The sequence below is a fragment of the Hylobates moloch genome, unplaced genomic scaffold (genome assembly GCF_009828535.3).
Source record: "Hylobates moloch isolate HMO894 unplaced genomic scaffold, HMol_V3 SCAFFOLD_12, whole genome shotgun sequence".
NCBI classification, from domain to species: domain Eukaryota; kingdom Metazoa; phylum Chordata; class Mammalia; order Primates; family Hylobatidae; genus Hylobates; species Hylobates moloch.
Window position 1 is genome coordinate 51437298 of NW_026652287.1, and position 20782 is coordinate 51458079.

The 20782-nt window shown below is 51.4% G+C and overlaps 1 protein-coding gene across 7 annotated transcripts in view; it reads left to right on the forward strand.

Moving 5' to 3' along the window:
• Positions 1–4051: 4051 nt before the first annotated feature.
• PGPEP1 (pyroglutamyl-peptidase I) overlaps positions 4052–20782 on the forward strand; it is a 29727-nt gene continuing 12996 nt past the window's right edge. For 3 of the 7 annotated variants that reach the window (XM_032170143.2, XM_032170146.2, XM_032170148.2), the window contains exons 1-3: positions 4060–4169; positions 6314–6366; positions 19616–19732. In XM_032170143.2, the coding sequence (XP_032026034.1) occupies positions 4136–4169; positions 6314–6366; positions 19616–19732 (204 nt within the window). In that variant the 5' untranslated portion in view covers positions 4060–4135. Of the gene's footprint in view, positions 4170–4933; positions 5052–6313; positions 6367–12739; positions 12862–19615; positions 19733–20782 lie in introns of those variants that run through there. The other 4 variants (XM_032170144.2, XM_032170147.2, XM_032170145.2 and 1 more) reach the window with 3 other exon arrangements.

Below are 20782 nucleotides of genomic sequence, written 5' to 3' on the forward strand. Positions count from 1 at the left end.
AGGGTTTTCCCATGTTGGCCAGGCTGGTCTCGAACTCCTGGCCTCAAGCAATCCACCTGCCTCAGCCTCCCGAAGTGCTGGGATTATAGGCATGAGCCACCACACCCAGCCAGAGTCATCCAATTCACAGAGACAGAAAGTAGAATGTTGGGTGCTAGGGGCTGAGGGAGGGGAATAGGGAGGGAGCGTTTAATAGGTATGGAGCTTGTTTGGGAAGAACAAGTTCTGGAGATGGATGGTGGTAATGGTTCCACAACAATGTGATGGTACTTAATGCTACCCAAGTGTATGCTTACAAATGCTTAAGACGGTAAATTTTATGTTATGTACATGTTACTACAAACCCCCCCACCCCCCCGGCCGAGGCAGGCAGATCACTTGAGGTCAGGAGTTTGAGACCAGCCTAGCCAACATGGCGAAACCCCATCTCTACTAAAAATACAAAAATTAGCTGAGCATGGTGGCGTGCACCTGTAGTCCCAGCTATTTGGGAGGCTGAGGCAGGAGAATGACTTGAACCTGGGAGACAGAGGCTGCAGTGAGCCAAGATCGTGCCACTGCACTCCTGCCTGGGTGACAGTCTCAAAAGAAAAGTTCCTCCAAGCTAGGCATGGTGGCACATGCCTGTAGTCCCAGTTACTTGGGAGGCTGGGGTGGGAGGATGGCTTGACCCCAGGGGGTGGAGGCTGCAGCGAGCTGTGACTGTGCCACTGTGCTCCAGTCTGTGAGACAAAGCAAGATCATATCTCAAAAAACAAAAACATGGCCCAAACATGATTGGGCTACCAGTGAACATTAGCCTTTACGCCAGTCATTGGGGCAGTGGGGCATGACTCAGTTTCTCCCCATCACTGCTGACTGTACATGTTTTTGTTCCTCCCATTGCAATTGAGGAATAAAATCCACTGTCACTTCCCTCTCGCCTTCCCTCTTCTAGCAATGCACGTACTCCACACCAGGCACGTATGACATATTCAGGTTATAAAACCTGCCTTTGGGTGAGTGGTTTTTTTGTTTTGTTTTGTTTTTTCTGAGACAGAGTCTCGCTCTGTCGCTTAGGCTGGAGTGCAGTGGCACGATCTCAGCTCACTGCAACTTCTGCTTCCTGGGTTCAAGTGATTCTCCTGGCTCAGCCTCCCGAGTAGCTGGGACTACAGGCACGTCCACTCCCCGCTAGTTTTTTGCATTTTTAGTAGAGACAGAGTTTCACCATGTTGGCCAGGCTGGTCTCGAATTCCTGACCTCAAGTGATCGCCTGCCTCGGCCTCCCAAAATGCTGGGATTACAGGTGTGAGCCACTGCGCCCGGCCAGGTTAGTGTTTTGATCTGCTCTTTTCTCCCACTTGACTTGGACCTCATTCCCTGGCCAGCTCAGACAGCTCTCTGATGTTCTGCATTCTACCTGAAGCTGCTAAAGACCAAAATAGCCACTGAGTGTGTGCCCTGGGGTGTGGGCTTCCAAACAGGGCTCAGGGGCAGTCTAGAGAACTCTGCCCTTGGTGTTGGAGGAATTCGGGGGTGGAGCCAGTAAACAACATAGTACCGGCCGGGCATGGTGGCTCACGCCTGTAATCCCAGCACTTTGGGGGGCCAAGGCAGGCAGATCACCTAAGGTCAGGAGTTCAAGACCAGCCTGGCCAACATGGTGAAACCCCATCCCTACTAAAAATGCAAAAATTAGCCGGGCACAGTGGCAGGCGCTGGTAGTCCCAGCTATTCAGGAGACTGAGGCAGGAGAATCGCTTGAACCCAGGGGCCGGAGGTTGTAGTGAGCCAAGATCGTGCCATTGCACTCCAGCCTGGGCGACAGAGTGAGACTCTGTCTCAAACAAACAAACAAAAAACCATAGTGTCTTGGCGAATGGTGGCAAAGCCCAAGTGGAATGGGCTATCAGGGAACCACACAGTCGGGAGTTCTGGCTCATGCCTGTTATCCCAGCACTTTGGGAGGCTGAGGCAGGAGGATTGCTTGAGTCCAGGATTTCGAGACCAACACAAACAGGCAACATAGCAAGACTTCGTCCCTACAAAAAATATAAAAATTAGCCAGGCATGGCGGCACGTGCCTGTAGTACCAGCTACTCGGGAGGCTGAGGTGGAAGAATTGCTTTAGCCCTGGAGATTGAGGCTGTAGTGAGCTGTGATCGCTCCAATACTCTCCAGCCTGGGCAAAAGAACAAGATCCTGTAAAAAAAAAAAAAAATCCGTGACCCAAGTCCATGGTCCAGCCCTGTTTCTGAAGATGTGGCCAGAAACTCAGGTTTCATTTTCTGCCTGTTTTTAGAGGAATTCTGGTCTCTGATGAATGTTGGCAGAATGTGCCTGGGGATGTGCTGGGTGTCCAGACGCAGCTCTAACAGAACAACACTGCCTCCTCTGGAAGTTCTCATCTGTACGTCAGAGGAAATGGGAAGCCAACCAGAGAGGCTGTGACTACACTAAATGATTTCTGCTTAATAATACCTGGCAGGGTGGCCAGAGGCGGTGGTTCATGCCTGTAATCCCAGCACTTTGGGAAGCTGAGAAGGGTGGATCACCTGAAGTCAGGAGCTCGAGACCAGCCTGGCCAACATGGTGAACCTCCCTCTCTACTAAAAATACAAAATTAGCTGGGTATGGTGGCACTCGCCTGTAATCCCAGCTACTTGAGAGACTGAGGTGGGAGAACTGCTTGAACCCGGGAGGCAGAGGTTGCAGTGAGCCAAGATCACACCACTGCACTCCAGCCTGGGCGACTAGAGTGAAACTACGCCTCAAATAAATAAATACATACATAATTTCTGCTTAATAATACCTGGGGGACTAAATAATCTGTACAACAACCCCCATGACACGAGTTTATCTATATAACAAACCTGCACATGTATCCCATAACTTAAAAGCTAAAAAAAATTAAAAATGATTTCTGGCCAGGCGTGCTGGTTTACACCTGTAATCCCAGCACCTTTGGGAGGCCAACGTGGGCGGATTGCTTGAGCTCGGGAGTTCGAGACCAGCCTGTGCAACACTGTGAAACCCCTGTCTCTACAAAAATACAAAAATTAGCTGGGTGTGGTGCCACACACCTGTAGTCCCAGCTACTCAGGAGGCTGAGGTGTGAGGATCAGTTGAGCCCTGGAGGTCAAGGTTACAATAAGCTATGATTTTGCCACTGCACTCCAGCCTGGGTAACAGAGTGAGACCCTGTCTCCAAAAAAAAAGAGAGCAAAAGGAAATTATTTCTGAGCTTTATTGCTATGAAGAGGATGGAAACAGGGAATGAGATGGAACCACTGGGGGGTAGCAGTGAGGTCATTTCAGCCAAGGAGGGCCAGAAGGAACCCTCAGAGGAGGTAATAGGATAGCAGGGAGGTGACAGCCAGAGAAGGCCCCAAGGAGAAAGTGACAGTTCACCCCTCGGAGGAGGTGACAGCCAGGGACAGGAGGAGGGCCCCCGGGAGGAGGCGACATTGGAACACTGGAGCTGAGGCCTGAAGGCGGCCAGCTTCGCAGGTACCTGCGGGGTGTGTTCCGGCAGAGGGAACAGCAGGTACAATCGCCCTCCCCCATTAGCCTCCTAGGACCATGGGGGCCTGCAGAGAAACTTCTGGCACCACACAAATGTGGTTGCCGTGTTTTTCGTTTTTTACTCCGTCCTCCCCTACCCCCGCCAACTTCCTGGCCTGAATGCCGCTCCTGTGACCCCTCGAGGCGAGTGACCTCGGGGAAGTGGCAATCTGTGCCTCAGTTTCCTTATCTGGAAAACGGGCCTTGCTCGCGGGGACTCCCCTCCCTAATTCTGGGCAGTATGCATGCATAGGGCAGGCCCTCAATGAACCTTTGTAGAATAAAGGACCGGCTCGTCCCCAGAACCTGGCTCAGTGCGTGTAAGCGGCTACACCCTACGGCGTAAGATGTTCCCATTTTGCAGACGGGGAAACGGAGGCTGGGGAGGACCGGGCCTAGCCGTCGGGGGCGGGGCGCAGGGCGCGCACGCTGCGTCTCGGGTCCGGGGGCGCGCACGCCGAGCGGCTGACCTAGGGAGTGGTCGGGGGCGTGGCAGGGGCGTGGCCTCGCGCGGCCCGGAGGCTGCGGCGGCAGCAGCTGTCGCGCCAGTCGGAACAGAAGCGGGTCCGAAGCACAGCCCTATCCCGCCATGGAGCAGCCGAGGAAGGCGGTGGTAGTGACGGGTACGCTGGCTGATGGGGGCTGCAGCGGCAGCGGCCGGGGCAGAGGCGGGGGCGGCTCCGGGACTGCGGGGCCAGGAGGGGCAGGTGCTGGAAGTCCTCCCAGATTTGGAAGGTGTCATCGCCTGCGGGAGCCCCGCGCAGCCCAGGCTTCCTGGAAGGTGGAGGAAGAGGAGCCTTGGGGGTCCCAGGGTCGGGAGTCAGGGGAGTCAGGCGCGGGGTTTGGGGGGCCGGGCAAAAGCCCGGCGCTGCGCAGGCCCCCCTGGCGTCCTTTCCTCCCAAGGTGGGGATGGTGACCCTCCTGGCACCTGCCTGCTCTGTCTGGCCTGCGGGCTGGACTGGACCCTTCCTCCCTGCCCCTTCCGAGGTCCAGCCTGTCCCCACACCGCTCCCCCAACCCCCGGCCCCAGGGGACAAAGGCCGATTTGCGGGCAGGAACTGTCCCAGTGACAAATGAACCTCCCAGTCACTGCTCGCCGCGCTTTGCGCTCCTGGGGGTCTGCTCTCCCAAGGCAGGGGCAGGTGGGGGTCTGGGGACCTCGGGCTCTCCCAGCTGTCCCAGGGACTGTCTTCAGCGGAAACCTTTTGGTGTTTTGTGCCAGGGCTGTTTGTTGGTGAGTCAGAGCCCCCGCTGTCACCGACTCCCCCCACCCCCAAACCAACTGTTTCTCCTCCCTGAGACTCCGCCTCGGGGCCACGTGGGGCGCCAACTTCCGCTGGGGCCTCAGAGTCAAGGAGTAGGGGGGGTCATTTTGACCTGCTGTCTGGAGGGGTCAGAGTGGGAAATCCAGCAAAAGTGCACACAGGTGTTTTGTGGCTGTTGAAGGGAGGTTGAGGCTGATCCAGGAGATTCAGGGAAGAAGAAACAAGGCACTTGCTTAACAGGTGTGTATAATTGGGAGGAGGGTCACCGCCCCCACCCCTTCCAGCCTTCCTTTATCTGGTTATTTATTCCAGCACTTTTTTCATGAGCTGATTACGTCTTTACTGTCTCCATTTTGCAGAAAGGGAAACTGAGGCTCATAGAGGTCATCCAGTTTGTAAGGGGCTGAGCTGACACTCAAACTTCGGCTGTACAGAAGGATAGAGTTAGGAGGTCCCCTCCTGAGCTGCAGCCCCTACCTGCTATCCCAGGCTACAGCATCTCTGCATAGCATTCATATCCGGTGGGATCACTGGCCCAGAGGGACCGTATTTTTTTTTTTTTTTTGAGACGGAGTTTTGCTCTTGTTGCCCAAGCTGGAGGACAATGGTGCGATCTTGGCTCATTGCAACTTCCGCCTCCCGGGTCCAAGCAATTCTCCTGCCTTAGTCTCCTGAGTAGCTGGAATTACGGGCATGCATCACCCCACCTGGCTAATTTTTTGTATTTTTAGTAGAAGCGGGGTTTCACCATGTTGGCCAGGCTGGTCTCAAACTTCTGACCTCAGGCGATCCGCCCACCTTGGCCTCCCAAAGTGCTGGGATTACAGGCATGAGCCACCGCACCCAGCCCCAGGTCTGGATTTGAATCCCAGCTCTTTCACCTTCTTGCTGTGTGATCTTGGGCAGCTAGCTTCACCTCTCTGTGCCTCAGCCCCTGCTCCCGGAAACTGGGCCCAGGAAACACCCTTGCCTGAAAGGGGATGTGGCCAGGCTGAATGCCAGGAAGATCATTTAGAACAGCCTTGGGCAACTGTCGTGTTTTGGAAAGGGGGCCTGGAGTTTGAGCTAGCAGGGAGGAGGGTGACTAGGTGAAATCTAGACAGCCTGGAGGGCTCATTCCTCATTTGGTGCTGATTCAGGGCATTTTGGGACAGTGACACAATAATTGTAGGTTGGGTCAAGGGGAACAGAGGAAGTGAAGACAGGATCAGGGCAACCTTTTCGGAGGCAGAAGAGACCTCTGGCCCCTGGCTGAGCATGAGGGGCGGGCGGAGGTGAAGAGGAAGGGACTCATTGACTTCAGAGCGGACAGGTGCAGGACAGCAGCTCTGATGGGTCTCCAGGTGCTCCCTAGAACTCAGGACCAGGCCCCCAATGTTGTCCCTGGCAGCTGCGCCCTGAAGCTCCTTTCTTGCTTCTCCAGGTGGGAGTAGCGGCCAGGCCAGGGGCAGACTGGGAAGGTCCACTCTTGGGTAATATATTGCTTTTCCTGTTTTTTTCAGGATTTGGCCCTTTTGGGGAACACACCGTGAACGCGAGTTGGATTGCAGTTCAGGTAACTTAGATCCGGAGGGTGGGAGTCAGGCTTGGAGCTGGGCATCCCCCAGAAAGTTATGGCATCCAAGAAAGTCCCCTTTTTAACAAAAACTTTTTTTTTTGGAGACGAAATCTTACTCTGTCACCCAGGCTGGAATGCAGTGGCACAATCTCAGCCCACTGCAACCTTCACCTCCTGGGTTTAAGCGATTCTCCCACCTCAGCCTCCAGAGTGGCAGAGATTATAGGTGACTGCCACCACGCCTGGCTAATTTTTGTATTTTCAGTAGAGACGGGGTTTCACCATGTTGGCCAGGCTGGTCTTGAACTCCTGACCTCAAGTAATCCTCCTGCCTCAGCCTCCTAAAATGCTGGAATTACAGGTGTGAGCCACTACGCCCAGCCAGCTCTTACAAAATGATGTTGGATCCACATCTCTTCCTGGATAGTAACCACCGGAGCACACATCTGTTGAGTGTTTGTAGCCCAGCGCCCTGAATCCTCCCAACAACCCATGCGTAGTACGTGCAGTTATTCTTGTGCCCACTTAACAATAGGAAACTGAGGCCCAGAGGAGAGATGAAGGGAGTTCTCTGAGGTCACACAGCCAAGAAGTGGGAGTGGCATTGCCTCAGAAGTGCCCCAGGCCCTGGCCAGCGGCTACAGATCTGGGTCTGGAGGGCCAGGTGAGGATATAAACATAGCTGGTTTCCAGGACACCGTTGTTTATGTGGTGCTGGCGTCTACTTTACTTAGGAATTATCCAACTCTAGGATCTCCCTCTTTTTTTTTTTTTTTTTTTTTTTTTTTTTAGATGAACTCTCACTCTGTTGCCCAGGCTGGAGTGCAGTGGTACGATCTTGGCTCACTGCAACCTCGCCTCCCGGGTTCAAGCGATTCTCCTGCCTCAGCCTCCAGAGTAGCTGGGATTACAGGCGCCTGCTACCACGCCTGGCTACTTTTTTGTATTTTTAGTAGAGATGGGGTTTCACCATGATGGCCAGACTGGTCTCAAACTCCTGACCTCAGGTGATCCACCCACCTCGGCCTCCCAAAGTGCTGGGATTACAGGTGTGAGCCACCACCCCCAGCCAGGATCTCCCTCCTTTTTATCAAAAATCTTTTCCATTGACTCAGACAAATCGTGACTCAGGTTGGTTTCTGAACAGCCAAAGTGAGAATTCTCTGGTATGTTTTAGGCAGGTAATTCATGGTTTAGGAAGGACCAGGCAGGAATATGTGGGGTGGGGTGGCAGGGGGACATATCTTGACCTTATAGGAGGGGGTACAGTGAGCCTCGCTGTCACCTCCTGGCTGCTGGGGGAGGAAAAGATGGCATATTAGGGGCCGAGGGGGGCTGTCGTTCCTGGTGCCCTGAACAAGATGCCAGTCTGCAAAACCTTTCTAGTTTCTTTTCCAGATGGAGTATTTTGTAGGGACAGGCTGGGGAGCAATGCACAGAGAGAAAGACGGAAGTGTTTTCTCCTTATATAAATCAGATGGGCAGAGACCAGAGCCAAACCCCCTGTTTATCCTAGCCTATGTGCTGCCTGATTTAAAGTAACCTCTGTTCCCATTCCAGAATCCTAGATTTGGAGAAAAATCTAAGTTGAAACCTCAGCGTGGCAGTCCCCAGCTGTACCCCCCATTTTTTAATCACCCCCTCACTCCTCAACTTCAGATCTCAAAGTTTTGGCTGTTTCCTTTTTTTTTTTTTTTTTTCTTTCCTGCCCACTTTGTGAACGGGACGGAGGGACGGGGTCCCGGGACCCTGCAGATGGGAGCGTGCCCGAGGCCCTGCCTGTTCACCCGCTCCCCGGAGAGCCAGACAAAAAGAAACAGCGTGTTTCTGAAGACTTGTGTGTCAGGCTTTGTGCACATTTCAGACAGGAGCCTTCACGGAGCTGAGTGGACACAAAGCCGGGTGTCTGAATTCCTGGGCCCCAGACACTGTGATCTGCATCTAAATAGAAGAAAAATCAATTAAACAATCTTTGGAAATCCCTCTGAGCTTGGGGCTTCTCAGATGGTGAAGGATGGCAGGTTTTTATCTTGTGGCCGGAGAGGAAATAGCCCTTCTCCTTGGCTCCTTGGTTCTCCTCTCTTCAGACCTGCAGTTTCCACTTTTTGCTTTCTTTTTTTTTCTGGAGACACAGTTTCGTTCTTGTTGCCCAGGCTGGAGTGCAATGTCACGGTGTCGGCTCACTTCAACTTCCGCCTCCTGGGTTCAAGCGATTCTCCTGCCTCAGCCTCCCTAGTAGCTGGGATTACAGCTGCGCACCACCAGGCCCGGCTAATTTTTGTATTTTTAGTACAGACGGGGTTTCGCCATGTTGACCAGGCTGGTCTTGAACTCCTGACCTCAGGTGATCCGCCCGCCTTGGCCTCCCAAAGTGCTGGGATTACAGGCGTGAGCCACTGCGCCCAGCCCCACTTTTTGCTTTCTTCCCGAAGTTGAGGACCCAAGATTCCCCACCATTCCCCTGCTAAAAACATGCCAACCTTCTCAGATCTGATTGTTTCACTTAAACAAAACAAAACAAAGTTTAACATATATACACCCAGAACACTCATTAGTGAAATTTTAGGCCTGGCATGATGGCTCACGCCTGTAATCCCAGCACTTTGGGAGGCTGAGGCAAGGAGTTTGAGACTAGCCTGGCTAACAGAGCAAGACCCCGTCTCTAAAAAAAAAAAATACAAAAATTAGCCGGATGTGGTGGCGCACGCCTGTAGTCCCAGCTACTCGGGAGACTGATATGGGAGGATCACCTAAGCCTGGGGAGGTAGAGGCTGCAGTGAGCCTTCATAGTGTCACTGCACTCCAGCCCAGGTGGCAGAGCTAGACCCTGTCTCAAAAAAAAAAAAAAAAATTTGGCCAGACATGGTGGCTCACACCTGTAATCTTAGTGCTTTGGGAGGCTGAGGTGGGCGGATCGCTTGAGGTCAGGAGTTCGAGACCAGCCTGACCAATATGGTGAAACCCCGTCCCTACTAAAAATACAAAAATTAGCCAGAAATCGCTTGAACCCAGGAGGCGGAGGTTGCAGTGAGCCGAGATTGTGCCACTGCACTCCAGCCTGGGTGACAAAGCGAGAGTTGGTCTCAAAAAAAAATAAATTGGTTGGGCGCGGTGGCTCTCGCTTGTAATCCCAGCACTTTGGGAGGCCGAGGCGGGCGGATCACGAGGTCAGGAGATCGAGACCACGGTGAAACCCCGTCTCTACTAAAAATACAAAAAATTAGCCGGGCGTGGTGGCGGATGCCTGTAGTCCCAGCTACTGGGAGAGGCTGAGGCAGGAGAATGACGTGAACCTGGGAGGCGGAGCTTGCACTGAGCCGAGATCGCGCCACTGCACTCCAGCCTGGGCGACAGAGCGAGACTCCGTCTCAAAAAAATAAATAAATAAATAAATAAATAAATAAATAAATTTTACATATGTGCACCCCCAAGGCCAGGTCAAGATCTCGAACATTCTCTGGTTCTTCCTCGCATTCTTCACAGAAGCCCCACATAGCCTCTTCCCAAGTACTCCCAAGCCCTCCAGATGTAAACCTCTGCAGACTTTTTTGCGCCACTCGGTGAATTTTGCCTGTTCCAGAAGTTGGCGGGAACAAGCAGCTTCCAGGTGCCACACCTCTGTGAGAACCGCCCCTGGAGTTGCTGCTTGGTTCCTTCCTGTCCTGGATTTGCCTGTTAGAAAGGTGTCACTGCTGGATGGGTTGAATCCATTCCTCCAAAAAGTGTGCCCTGGAGTGTTGTTGGTGTAATGCAGGCAACTGTTGCCAGGCGTCACCTCCACCCAAAGATGGGTGTTTTGTTCTGCACTGTGGGTGGCAATTGCTTCCTGCCGTGACCAATTTTTCAGAAGCTCCTCGTCCTTCAGGGACCCCCTAAGTACTTCTCTGTGTCTCTCCCTTCTTGCTCCCTCTGTGTCTCTCTCTGTCCCTTTCCCTTCTTCTAGCTCTGTTCATATCTGTGTCTCTCTTCATCTCTGTCTCTTCTGTCTCTCTCTCTGTCACTTTCACCTTCTCTATCTGTGTGTGTCTGTTTCTCTCTTTCTTTTTTTTTTTTTTTTTTTTTTTTTTGAGACAGAGTTTCGCTCTTGTTGCCCAGGCTGTAGTGCAATGGCACAATCTCGGCTCACCGCAACCTCCGCCTCCCGGGTTCAAGCAATTCTCCTGCCTCAGCCTCCCGAGTAGCTGGGATTACAGGCATGTACCACCACTCCCAGCTAATTTTGTATTTTTAGTAGAGACAGGGTTTCTGCATGTTGGTCAGTCTGGTCTCGAACTCCTGACCTCAGGTGATCCACCCACCTCGGCCTCCCAAAGTGCTGGGATTACAGGCGTGAGCCACCGCGCCTGGCTGTTTCTCTCTCTTGTGTCTTTCTGCCTCTCTCTCTCTCGTCTCTTTCTGCCTGTCTCTCTCTGGGTTTCTCTGTTCCTTCCCACCTCGTCCCTTCTTTCTCTCTCCATTTCTCTCTTTCTCGCTCTCTTTTTTATTTTTTTATTATTATTATTATTTTTTGAGACGGTCTCACTCTGTCGTCCAGGCTGGAGTGGAGTTCAATGGTCGACTGAACGAGTAAGGTGAGCGATCTCAGCTCACCTCATCCTTGACCTCCCGGGCTCAGGTGATCCTCCCGCCGCAGCCTCCCAATTAGCTGGGACTACAGGCATGCACCACCACACCCAGCTAATTTTTTTTTTCTTTTTTGTAGAGATGGGATTTGGCCATGTTGCCCAGGCTGGTCTCAAACTCCTGGGCTCAAGCCATCCTCCTGTCTTAGCCCCACAAAGTGCTGCAATTACAGGCATAAACCTCCATGCCCAGCCTTCTCTGTTTCTCTCTGTCTCCCTGTCTCTCTCTCTCTGGGTCTTACTATCTCTTCCCCTTTCTCTCTCTTTCTCTCTATCTTTGTTAATCTCCTTTGTGTCTCAGTTTCTCTCCCTGTGTGTGTCTCTGTCTCCTTGTCTCTTTCTCTCTGAATCTGTCTCTTTCCCCTTCTTTCCCCCCTCATTTCTGTTTCTCTCTGATTCCATCTCTCTGTCTCTGTCTCTGTCTCTCCTTTTCTTTTTTTTTTTTTTTTTGAGACAGGGTCTCTGTCACCCAGGCTGGAGTGCAGTGGTGCCATCTTGGCTCATTGCAACCTCTGCCTCCCGAGTTCAAGTGATTCTCCCGTCTCAGCCTCCCAAGTAGCTGGGACTACAGGTGCATGCCACCACGCCCAGCTAATTTTTGTATTTTTAGTAGAGATGGGGTTTCACCATATTGGTCAGGCTGGTCTCGAACTCCTGACCTCGTGATCCGCCTGCCTTGGCCTCCCAAAGTGCTGGGATTACAGGCGTGAGCCACTGCGCCCGGCCTGTCTCCGTCTCTTCTGATCCTTTCTCTTTGTTCCCTGGGTGAAGTCATGCCCACAGCATAGGTGGAACTGTTTCCCACCCACAGTGTTCAGGAGGTGGGAGTTGGGGGGGTACAGAGGGGGACCCCCCCCTTGTCTTTCCTGGGATGGCAGCTGCCCCCAGCACCCCAAGCAGGAGGCACCGTGTGTATCGTGTGTCCCGTCTCCCCTACCTCTCTCAGGGTGGACGGGGGCACTGGCTGTGTTTCTTTTCTGAGGAGGCGCAGGTGGATGTTAAGGGCTGGGGAGCTCCGGGGCTTGGGGCCATCTGGGGCGTCTCTTGCCAAAGCTGGGTGAGGAGGACCCGGGTCACAGAACTTGGTAACATCACGGAACAATTGCTGCCACAGTGAGTCTAGACAGACCTGCTAAGGATATTACCAGGGAACAAAGAAGGTCTTTGTCGTGGGGTCAGGGGAATCGGTCAGACGAGGCTGCGCGGCGGGGTCCTGTCAGGTAGATGTGGGGTGTAGACAATGGGGCATCTGCCCGAGCCCCGTCCTTTCACGGTGTATGCTCTGATGGTGCGTGAGGCCGGGTGTGCTCCCGGTAAAGTGATGTGGGACTTGGGGTGCCCTGCTCCCCTTCTCCCGGAGGAGAACCATCCAGCCCTGTTGGAACAGAGCGTGTTCAGAGGCCAAGACTTCAGCCAGATTACCAGCCACGCACTTCCTTCTAGTGCCAGATACACTGTCCGGCAGGTGGCTCCCCGCCGTTACCTAGTTTAAAATTGAGTGATAATTTACATCGGGCAATGTGAACAGACCTTAAGTTTCCCTATCACTTTGGTGAGAAACTTTTTTTTTGTTTTGAGATGGGGTCTTGCTCTGTTGCCCAGGGTGCAGTGCAGTGGCACAATCGTAGCTCACTGCAGCCTCGACCTCCTGGGCTCCAGCAATCCTCTTGCCTCAGCCTCCCCAGTAGCTGGGACTACAGGCATGCATCACCATGCCTGGCTAATTTTTTATATTTTATTTTTTGTAGAGATGGGATCTCACTATATTGCCCAGGCTGGTCTTGAACTTCCGGGCTCAAATGATCCTTCCACCTCGGCCTCCCCAAAGAAGCTGGGATTACAGGTGTGAGCCACCGAGCCCTGCCATCAGGTGGGTCTTGGCAAACACATGTGAACATCTCTCTTGTGACTGCAGGCCTTGGGGTATGTGTATATGTTGACAGTGGTTTTCTTTCTTGTTTTTTGTTTGTTTGTTTGTTGTTTTTTGTTTTTGTTTTTGAGACAGAATCTCACTCTGTCATCCAGGCTGGAGTGCAGTGGCGCAATCTCAGCTCACTGCAACCTCCACCTCCCGGGTTCAAGTGATTCTTATGCCTCAGCCTCCTTGGATAGCTGGGACTCAGCTAATTTTTGTATTTTTAGTAGAGACAGGGTTTCGCCATGTTGGCCAGGCTGATCTTGAACTCCTGGCCTCAAGCAATCCTCCTGCCTCAGCCTCCCAAATCGCTGGGATTACAGGTGTGAGCCACCCTACCCCTGACCCTATTTTTCTGAATACAGCTTTCCCTGTTGATTTTTAAAGTAACACATCCCATGAGACTCAAGATATCACCTTGTGCCCATTAGGGAAAAGACAGAAAAGAGGCAGATCTGTTGATATGGGACTATGGGTTGTTTTATTTTTTTGATTTTGTAAAACGCTGACATGGTTTAAAAGTCAAAATCATGCGATGAGTTTTTTGCAGAGAAGTCTCCCTCCCGTCCCCATCCCTGCTCCCATTCCTTCCTTGCCCAGAAGGTGGCACAGTCTCGCCACGGGTCATGCCGGGAAATCCCTCCAGGTTGGTCCAAATAGAGATTACTCATTCTTTTCAATATTTTAATTTTGTTTTTAATTTTGATGAAATCCAATTTATCGATTATTTTTCTTTTATTGTCTGTGCTTTTCATGTCATTTGGTGCATGGGGGCTTTTTTGTTTTTTTTCGAGATAGGGTCTTACTGTGTTGCCCAGGCTGACCTCAAACTCCTGGCCTCAAGTGGTCCACCCCAATAGCTGGGATTACAGGCATGAGCCACACAGGCTGATTTGTTTTTTGTTTGTTGGTTTGTTTTGAGACAGAGCGAGACTCTGGCTGGAGTGCAGTGGTGTGATCTTGGCTCACTGCAACCTCCGCCTCCCAAGTTCAAGCAATTCTCCTGCCTCAGCCTCCTGAGTAGCTGGGACTACAGGCATGCAACACCACGCCTGGCTAATTTTTTGTGTGTTTTTAGTAGAGACGGGGTTTCACCATGTTGGCCAGGCTGGTCTCAAACTCCTGATCTCAAATGATCTATCCACCTCGACCTTCCAAAGTGCTGGGATTACAGGCATGAGCCACTGCACCCGGCCTGCTGATTTGTTTTTAAGAGAGAAAAGAGCTCTGTGGGTCTCCTTTTGGAGATTAGGGGAAGATGCATTTACAAACGGTAAAGTTTTCTCCTCTGGGACGTATTGAATATGAGGTGGGAAAACCAGGCTTCAGTGTAACGATCTCTCTCAATAGCAAGTATGTATTGACTGATCTGCAGTGCAGCAATGCCCCTACTTGGCATTTATGCCCCACCCATCAGCATGAGAAGTTTGTATGAGGATGTTCACTGCAGCATGGCTTTACAGTAAGGAAAATTAGAAGCCACTTAGATGTTTCAATGTAGGGGAATGTTTAAATCCATAGTGACCAGTTTCTAAGGTGGAGTATTATGCAGCAGAGAAAATGGTGTCCTGAGATCTCCGTATAGTAATGTAGATAGATCTCTGAAATAGACTGCTGAGGGGAGCAAACAGAGTTGCAGGATAAAGTCAATGGCTGGGCACAGTGGCTCATGCCTGTCATCCCAGCACTTTTGGAGGCTGAGGTAGGAAGATCACTTGAGCCCTGGAGGTCGAGGCTGCAGCAAGCGCTGATGGCGCCACTGCACTCCAGCCTCAGTGACCAGAGCTGGACCCTGTCTCAGAATTGCTTTTTTACTGCCTATGAATGGAAAAGCAGCAGTAAATCTTTTTTAAAACTTTACTTTTGGCTAGGCTCAGTGGCTCATGTCTGTAATCCCAGCACTTTGGGAGGCCAAGGCAGGCGGATCATGAGGTCAGGAGATGGCCAACATGGTGAAACCCTGTCTCTACTAAAAATACAAAAATAAGCCGGGCATGGTGGTAGGTGCCTGTAATCCCAGCTACTCGGGAGGCTGAGGCAGGAGAATTGCTTGAACCCAGAAGGTGGAGGTTGCAGTGAGCTCAGATCGCACCACTGCACTCCAGCCTGGGCGACAGAACGAGACTCCATCTCAAAAAAACCAAACAAGACTTTACTTTTAAGTGCTGTTGGACTTTGTCTCAATACAATTTTTAAAAAAGAATAAAATCAGGCCAGGCATGGTGGCTCATGCCTATAATCCCAGCACTTTGGGAGGCTGAGGTGGGTGGATTACCTGAGGTCGGAAGTTCAAGACCAGCCTGACCAACATGGAGAAACCCTGTCTCTACTAAAAATACAAAATTAGCCAGGCGTGGTGGCGCATGCCTGTAATCCCAGCTACTTGGGAGGCTGAGGCCAGAGAATCGCTTGAACCCGGGAGGCGGAGGTTGCGATGAGCCGAGATCACGCCATTGCACTCCAGCCTGGGCAACAAGAGCAAAACTCCGTCTCAAAAAAAAAAGATAAAATCGATGTAAAAACAAGCCAGATGTGGTGGTACATGCCTGTAGTCTCAACTAAGGCTAAGGTGGGAGGATCGCTTGAGTCTAGGAGTTCAAGACCAGCCTGGGCAATGTAGCAAGACCCCATCTCTAAAAGAAAAAATACTATGGGATTTCTCAGGTGTGTGAATAAGAGATTAGATCACTTGATCTCAGGAATTGAAGACCATCCTGGCCAACATGACGAAACCCTGTCTCTACTAAAAATACAAAAATTAGTTGGGTGTTTGCCCAGTACTCGGGAGTACTGTAATCCCAGTACTCGGGAGGCTGAGGCAGAAGGAACTCTTGAGCCCGGGAAGCAGAGGTTGCAGTAAGACAAGATCATACCACTGAATAATTTTTGATAAGCCATCTCAAAAAAAAAAAAAAAAAAAAAGAAAGAAAGAAACAGGTCTACATGATGTGTGCCCTGTCACCTCTGTGGTGTGAAGATGGGAATTAGTGCAGGTTTGTTGACGGAATGGATGGTGGGGCCTTTGAAAAATATAATTGTCTTTTTTTTTGAGACAGAGTCTTGCTCTGTTGCCGAGGCTGGAGTGCAGTGGCACAATCTGGGATCACATTGCAACCTCCACCTCCCAGATTCAAGCCATTCTCGTGCCTCAGCCTCCCGAGTAGCTGGGAGTACAGGTGCGCACCATCACGCCCAGATAATTTTTGTATTTTTCTTTTTTTTTTTAAATTTTTTTAAATTAATTAATTAATTAATTTTTTTTTTTTTTTTGAGACGGAGTCTTGCTCTGTCGCCCAGGCTGGAATGCAGTGGCGCAATCTCGGCTCACTGCAAGCTCCACCTCCCGAGTTCACGCCATTCTCCTGCCTCAGCCTCTCCGAGTAGCTGGGACTACAGGCGCCCGCCACTATGCCCGGCTAATTTTTTTGTATTTTTAGTAGAGACGGGGTTTCACCGTGGTCTCGATCTCCTGACCTCATGATCCGCCCGCCTCGGCCTCCCAAAGTGCTGGGATTACAAGCGTGAGCCACCGCGCCCGGCCAATTTTTGTATTTTTCATAAAGACAGGATTTTTCCATGTTGACTCACGGCAGTCTCGAACTCCTGACCTCAGGTGATCCACCCGCCTCGGCCTCCCAAAGTGCTGAGATTACAGGCATGAGCCGCCGTACTCAGCCACCTCTCAGTATTATTGAACTTTCTTCTGGGATACTGCTGAGTTACTTGGAAACAGGTTGAATCCTTTTTTTTTTTCCTTGAGACAGAGTTTTACTCTTGTCACCCAGGCTGGAGTGCAGTGGCGCAATCTCGGCTCACTGCAATCTCTGCCTCCCAGGTTCAAGCCATACTCCTGCCTCAGCCTCCTGAGTAGCTGGGATTACAGGCACCTGCCACCATGCCTGGCTAATTTTTGTATTTTTTAGTAGAGATGGGGTTTCACCACGTTGGCCAGGTTGATCTTAAACTCCCGACCTCAGGTGATCCACCCACCTCAGCCTCCCAAAGTACTGGAATTACAGGCATGAGCCACTGGGCCTGGTTCTTTTTTTTTTTTTTGAGACAAGGCCTTGCCCTGTTGCCCAGGCCATAGCGCAGTGGTGCAATCTTGGCTCACTGCATGCAGCCTCCACCTCCCTGGCTCAAGCAATTCTCCCACCTTAGCCTTCCAATTAGCTGAGACTGCAGGCATGTGCCACCACATCCAGCTAATTTGTATTTTTGAGTTTTGCCATATTGGCCAGGCTGGTCTTCAACTCCTGGGCTAAAGCAATCCTCCTGCCTTGGCCTCCTAGAGCACTGGGATTACAGGCATGAGCCACTGTACCTGGCCAAATTAATCATTTTAAAGTATGTAATTGCATGGCATTAAGTACACTCACTGTGTTGCACAACCATCATCTCTATCTAGTTCCAGAACATTCCATCACCCAAAAAGGAGACCCCGTCCCCATCAGTAGCCATTCTCCATTCCCCTCCCCCAGCCTGTGGCAGCCACTCGTCTGTTTCCTGTCTCTATGGATTTGCCTGCTCTGGGCATTTCATATCAATGGAATCATATACCTTTTGTGTCTGGCTTCTCTCACTCAGCATCATGTTTTCAAAGTTCATCTACATTGTAGCAGGGATCAGTGCTTCCTTCCTTTTCATGGCTGAATCGTATTCCATCGGATGGATGGACCATATTTCATTTATCCATCTGTTGATGGGCATTTGTGCTATTTCTACCTTTTGGCTCTTGTGAATACTGGAGAGGCTTCTTTTTACAAATTGGACACGGTGGCTCACCCCTGTAATCCCAGCACTTTGGGACGCCAAGGCAGGTGAATCACTTGAGGTCAGGAGTTTGAGACCAGCCTGGCCAACATGGTGTAACCCCATCTCTACTAAAAATACAAAAATTAGCTGGGCGTGATCCCGCGTGCCTGCAATCCCAGCTACTGGGGAGGCTGAGGCTTGAGAATCACTTGAACCCAGGAGGCAGAGGTTGTAGTGAACCAAGATCATAGCACTGTGCTCCAGCCTGGGTGACAGAATGAGACTCTATCTCAAAAAAATAAAAGACTCTGGGAGGCAGAGGCGGGCGGATCATGAGGTCAGGAGATCGAGACCATCCTGGCTAACGTGGTGAAACCCCGTCTCCACTAAAAATATAAAAAATTAGCCAGGTGTGGTGGTGGGTGCCTGTAGTCCCAGCTACTCGGGAGGCTGAGGCAGGAGAATGGCGTGAACCCGGGAGGCGGAGCTTGCAGTGAGCCGAGGTAGCGCCATTGCACTCCAGCCTGGGTGACAGAGCGAGACTCCGTCTCAAAATAAAATAAAATAAAATAAATAAATAAAAGACTCTGTTGCAGGGCACAGGGTCTCACCCTGCTGCCCAGGCTGGAGCGCAATGGCGTGATCATAGCTCACTGCAACCTCAACCACCTGCGCTTAGGTAATCCTCCCATCTCGGCCTACTGAATAGCTGGGACCACAGGTGTGCACCACCATGCCCAGCTAATTTTTAAAGTTTTTGTAGAGGCCAGGTCTCACTATGTTGCCCAGGCTGGTCTCAAACTCCTGGGCTCAAGTGATCCTCCAGCCTCAGCCTCTCAAAGTGCTGGGATTACAGGCATGAGCCACTGCACCCAGCCCCATTTCTAAAATAATAACAGTAATAGGATAACGGCAGCCAATGTCATTTGAACACTTAAAATATGCCAGACATTGTGCTTAGAACTGTTAGCGTGAGTGAGCACATTTAATTTTGTTTAATTTTGAAAGCTATCCTGTGAGGTAAGTCGATACTCTTTTTTTTTTTTTGAGATGGAGTCTTTCTCTGTCACCCAGGCTGGAGTGCAGTAGCGCGATCTCGGCTCACTGAAAGCTCTGCCTTCCAGGTTCATGCCATTCTCCTGCCTCAGCCTCCCCAGTAGCTGGGACTACAGGCGCACGCCGCCACGCCTGGCCAATTTTTTTGTATTTTTGGTAGAGACAGGGTTTCACCGTGTTAGCCAGGATGGTCTTGATCTCCTGACCTCGTGATCTGCCTGCCTTGGCCTCCCAAAGTGCTAGGATTACAGGCATGAGCCACCATGCCTGGCCTTTTTTTTGAGATGGAGTTTCGCTCTTGTTGCCCAGGCTGGAGTGCACTTACCTGATCTCGGCTCACTACAACCTCTGCCTCCCGGGTTCAAGCGATTCTCCTGCCTCAGCCTCCCAAGTAGCTGGGATTACAGGCGTGTGCCACCACACCCAGCTAATTCTTGTATTTTTAGTAGAGATGGGGTTACACCATGTTGGCTAGACTGGTCTCGAACTCCTGACCTGAGGTGATCCGCCCACCTTGGCCTCCCAAAGTGCTGGGATTACAGGCCTGAGCCATCACGCCTGGCCTGATACTCTGTTATTCCCATTTTACAGATGAGGAAACTGAGACTCAGAGAGGTTAAGTGGATTGCCCAAGGTCACACAGGCAGGAATGAGTCCAAGGAGCCTGGGATTTAACCCCAGGGACCATAGAATCATGTCACCTTCCATAGTGATACAGAGAGACCTTGAGGCAAGAGGGTGGGGAAGGAAATGAGGGGCTTTTAACTAAATGAACACACACCCCTCCCATCCTGCAGAATGAGTCTGGAGAACGGCCTGTTTGTTTCACCCCCAGGGAGTGCATTATCCCCATAGCTGTCATCTGGGGCCATGACACTCCCACTCTCCTCTGTTCCAGGAGCTGGAAAAGCTAGGCCTTGGTGACAGTGTGGACCTGCACGTGTACGAGATTCCGGTTGAGTACCAAACAGTCCAGAGACTCATCCCCGCCCTGTGGGAGAAGCACAGTCCACAGGTGAGTGGTGCCAAGGAGCAGCACTTCCTCATCAGGACTTACAGGTTGGCACCTTTCATGTGGAGGATTTAGGTGGCTTTGTTCCTGATCGGATCACGTGACCAATGCCACAGAGCCTTGTCTTCAAAAGAGCTTTTCAGGCCGGGCATGGTGGCTCACGCTTGTAATCCCAGCATGTTGGGAGGCCGAGGCAGGTGGATAACCTGAACTCAGGAGTTCGCGACCAGCCTGGGCAACATGGCGAGTCCCTGTCTTTACTAAAAATACAAAAAATTAGCCGGGTGCGATGGTGGGCGCCTGTAATCCCAGCTACTCGGGAGGCTGAGGCGGGAGAATCGCTTGGACCCAGGAGGCGGAGGTTGCGGTGAGTCAAGATTGCGCCACTGTACTCCAGCCTGGGCAGCAGAGCAAGACTCTGTCTCAAAAAAACAAACCCAAAGGGCTATCCAAGCCAAGGGTAGTGGCTCATGCCTGTAATCCCAGCACTTTGGAAGGCTGAGGCAGGAGGATTGCTTGAGTCTAGGAGTTTGAGACCAGCCTGGGCAGCATAGTGAGATCCCATCTCTACAAAAAAATTTAAAAATTAGGCATGATGGTACATGCTTATAGTCCCAGCTACTCAGAAGGCTGAGGCAGGAGGATTGCTTGAGCCCAGGAATTTAAGACTGCGGTGAGCCAAGATTTTTATGCCACTTCACTCCAGCCTGGGCAACAGAACAAGATCCTGTCTCTTAAAAAAACAAAGAAGACCAGGCATGGTGGCTCACGCCTGTAATTCAAGCACTTTGGGATGCTGAGGCAGGCAGATCACCAGAGGTCAGGAGTTTGAGACCAGCCTGGCCAACATGGTGAAACTCTGTCTCTACTAAAAATACAAAATTAGCCAGGTGTGGTGGCGCATGCCTGTAATCCCAGCTACTTGGGAGGCGGAGGCCAGAGAATCGCTTGAACCCAGGAAGGGGAGGTTGCAGTGAGCTGAGATCATGCCACCGCACTCCAGCCTGGGCAACAGAGCAAGACTTCATCTCAACAAAGAAACAAAAACACTGC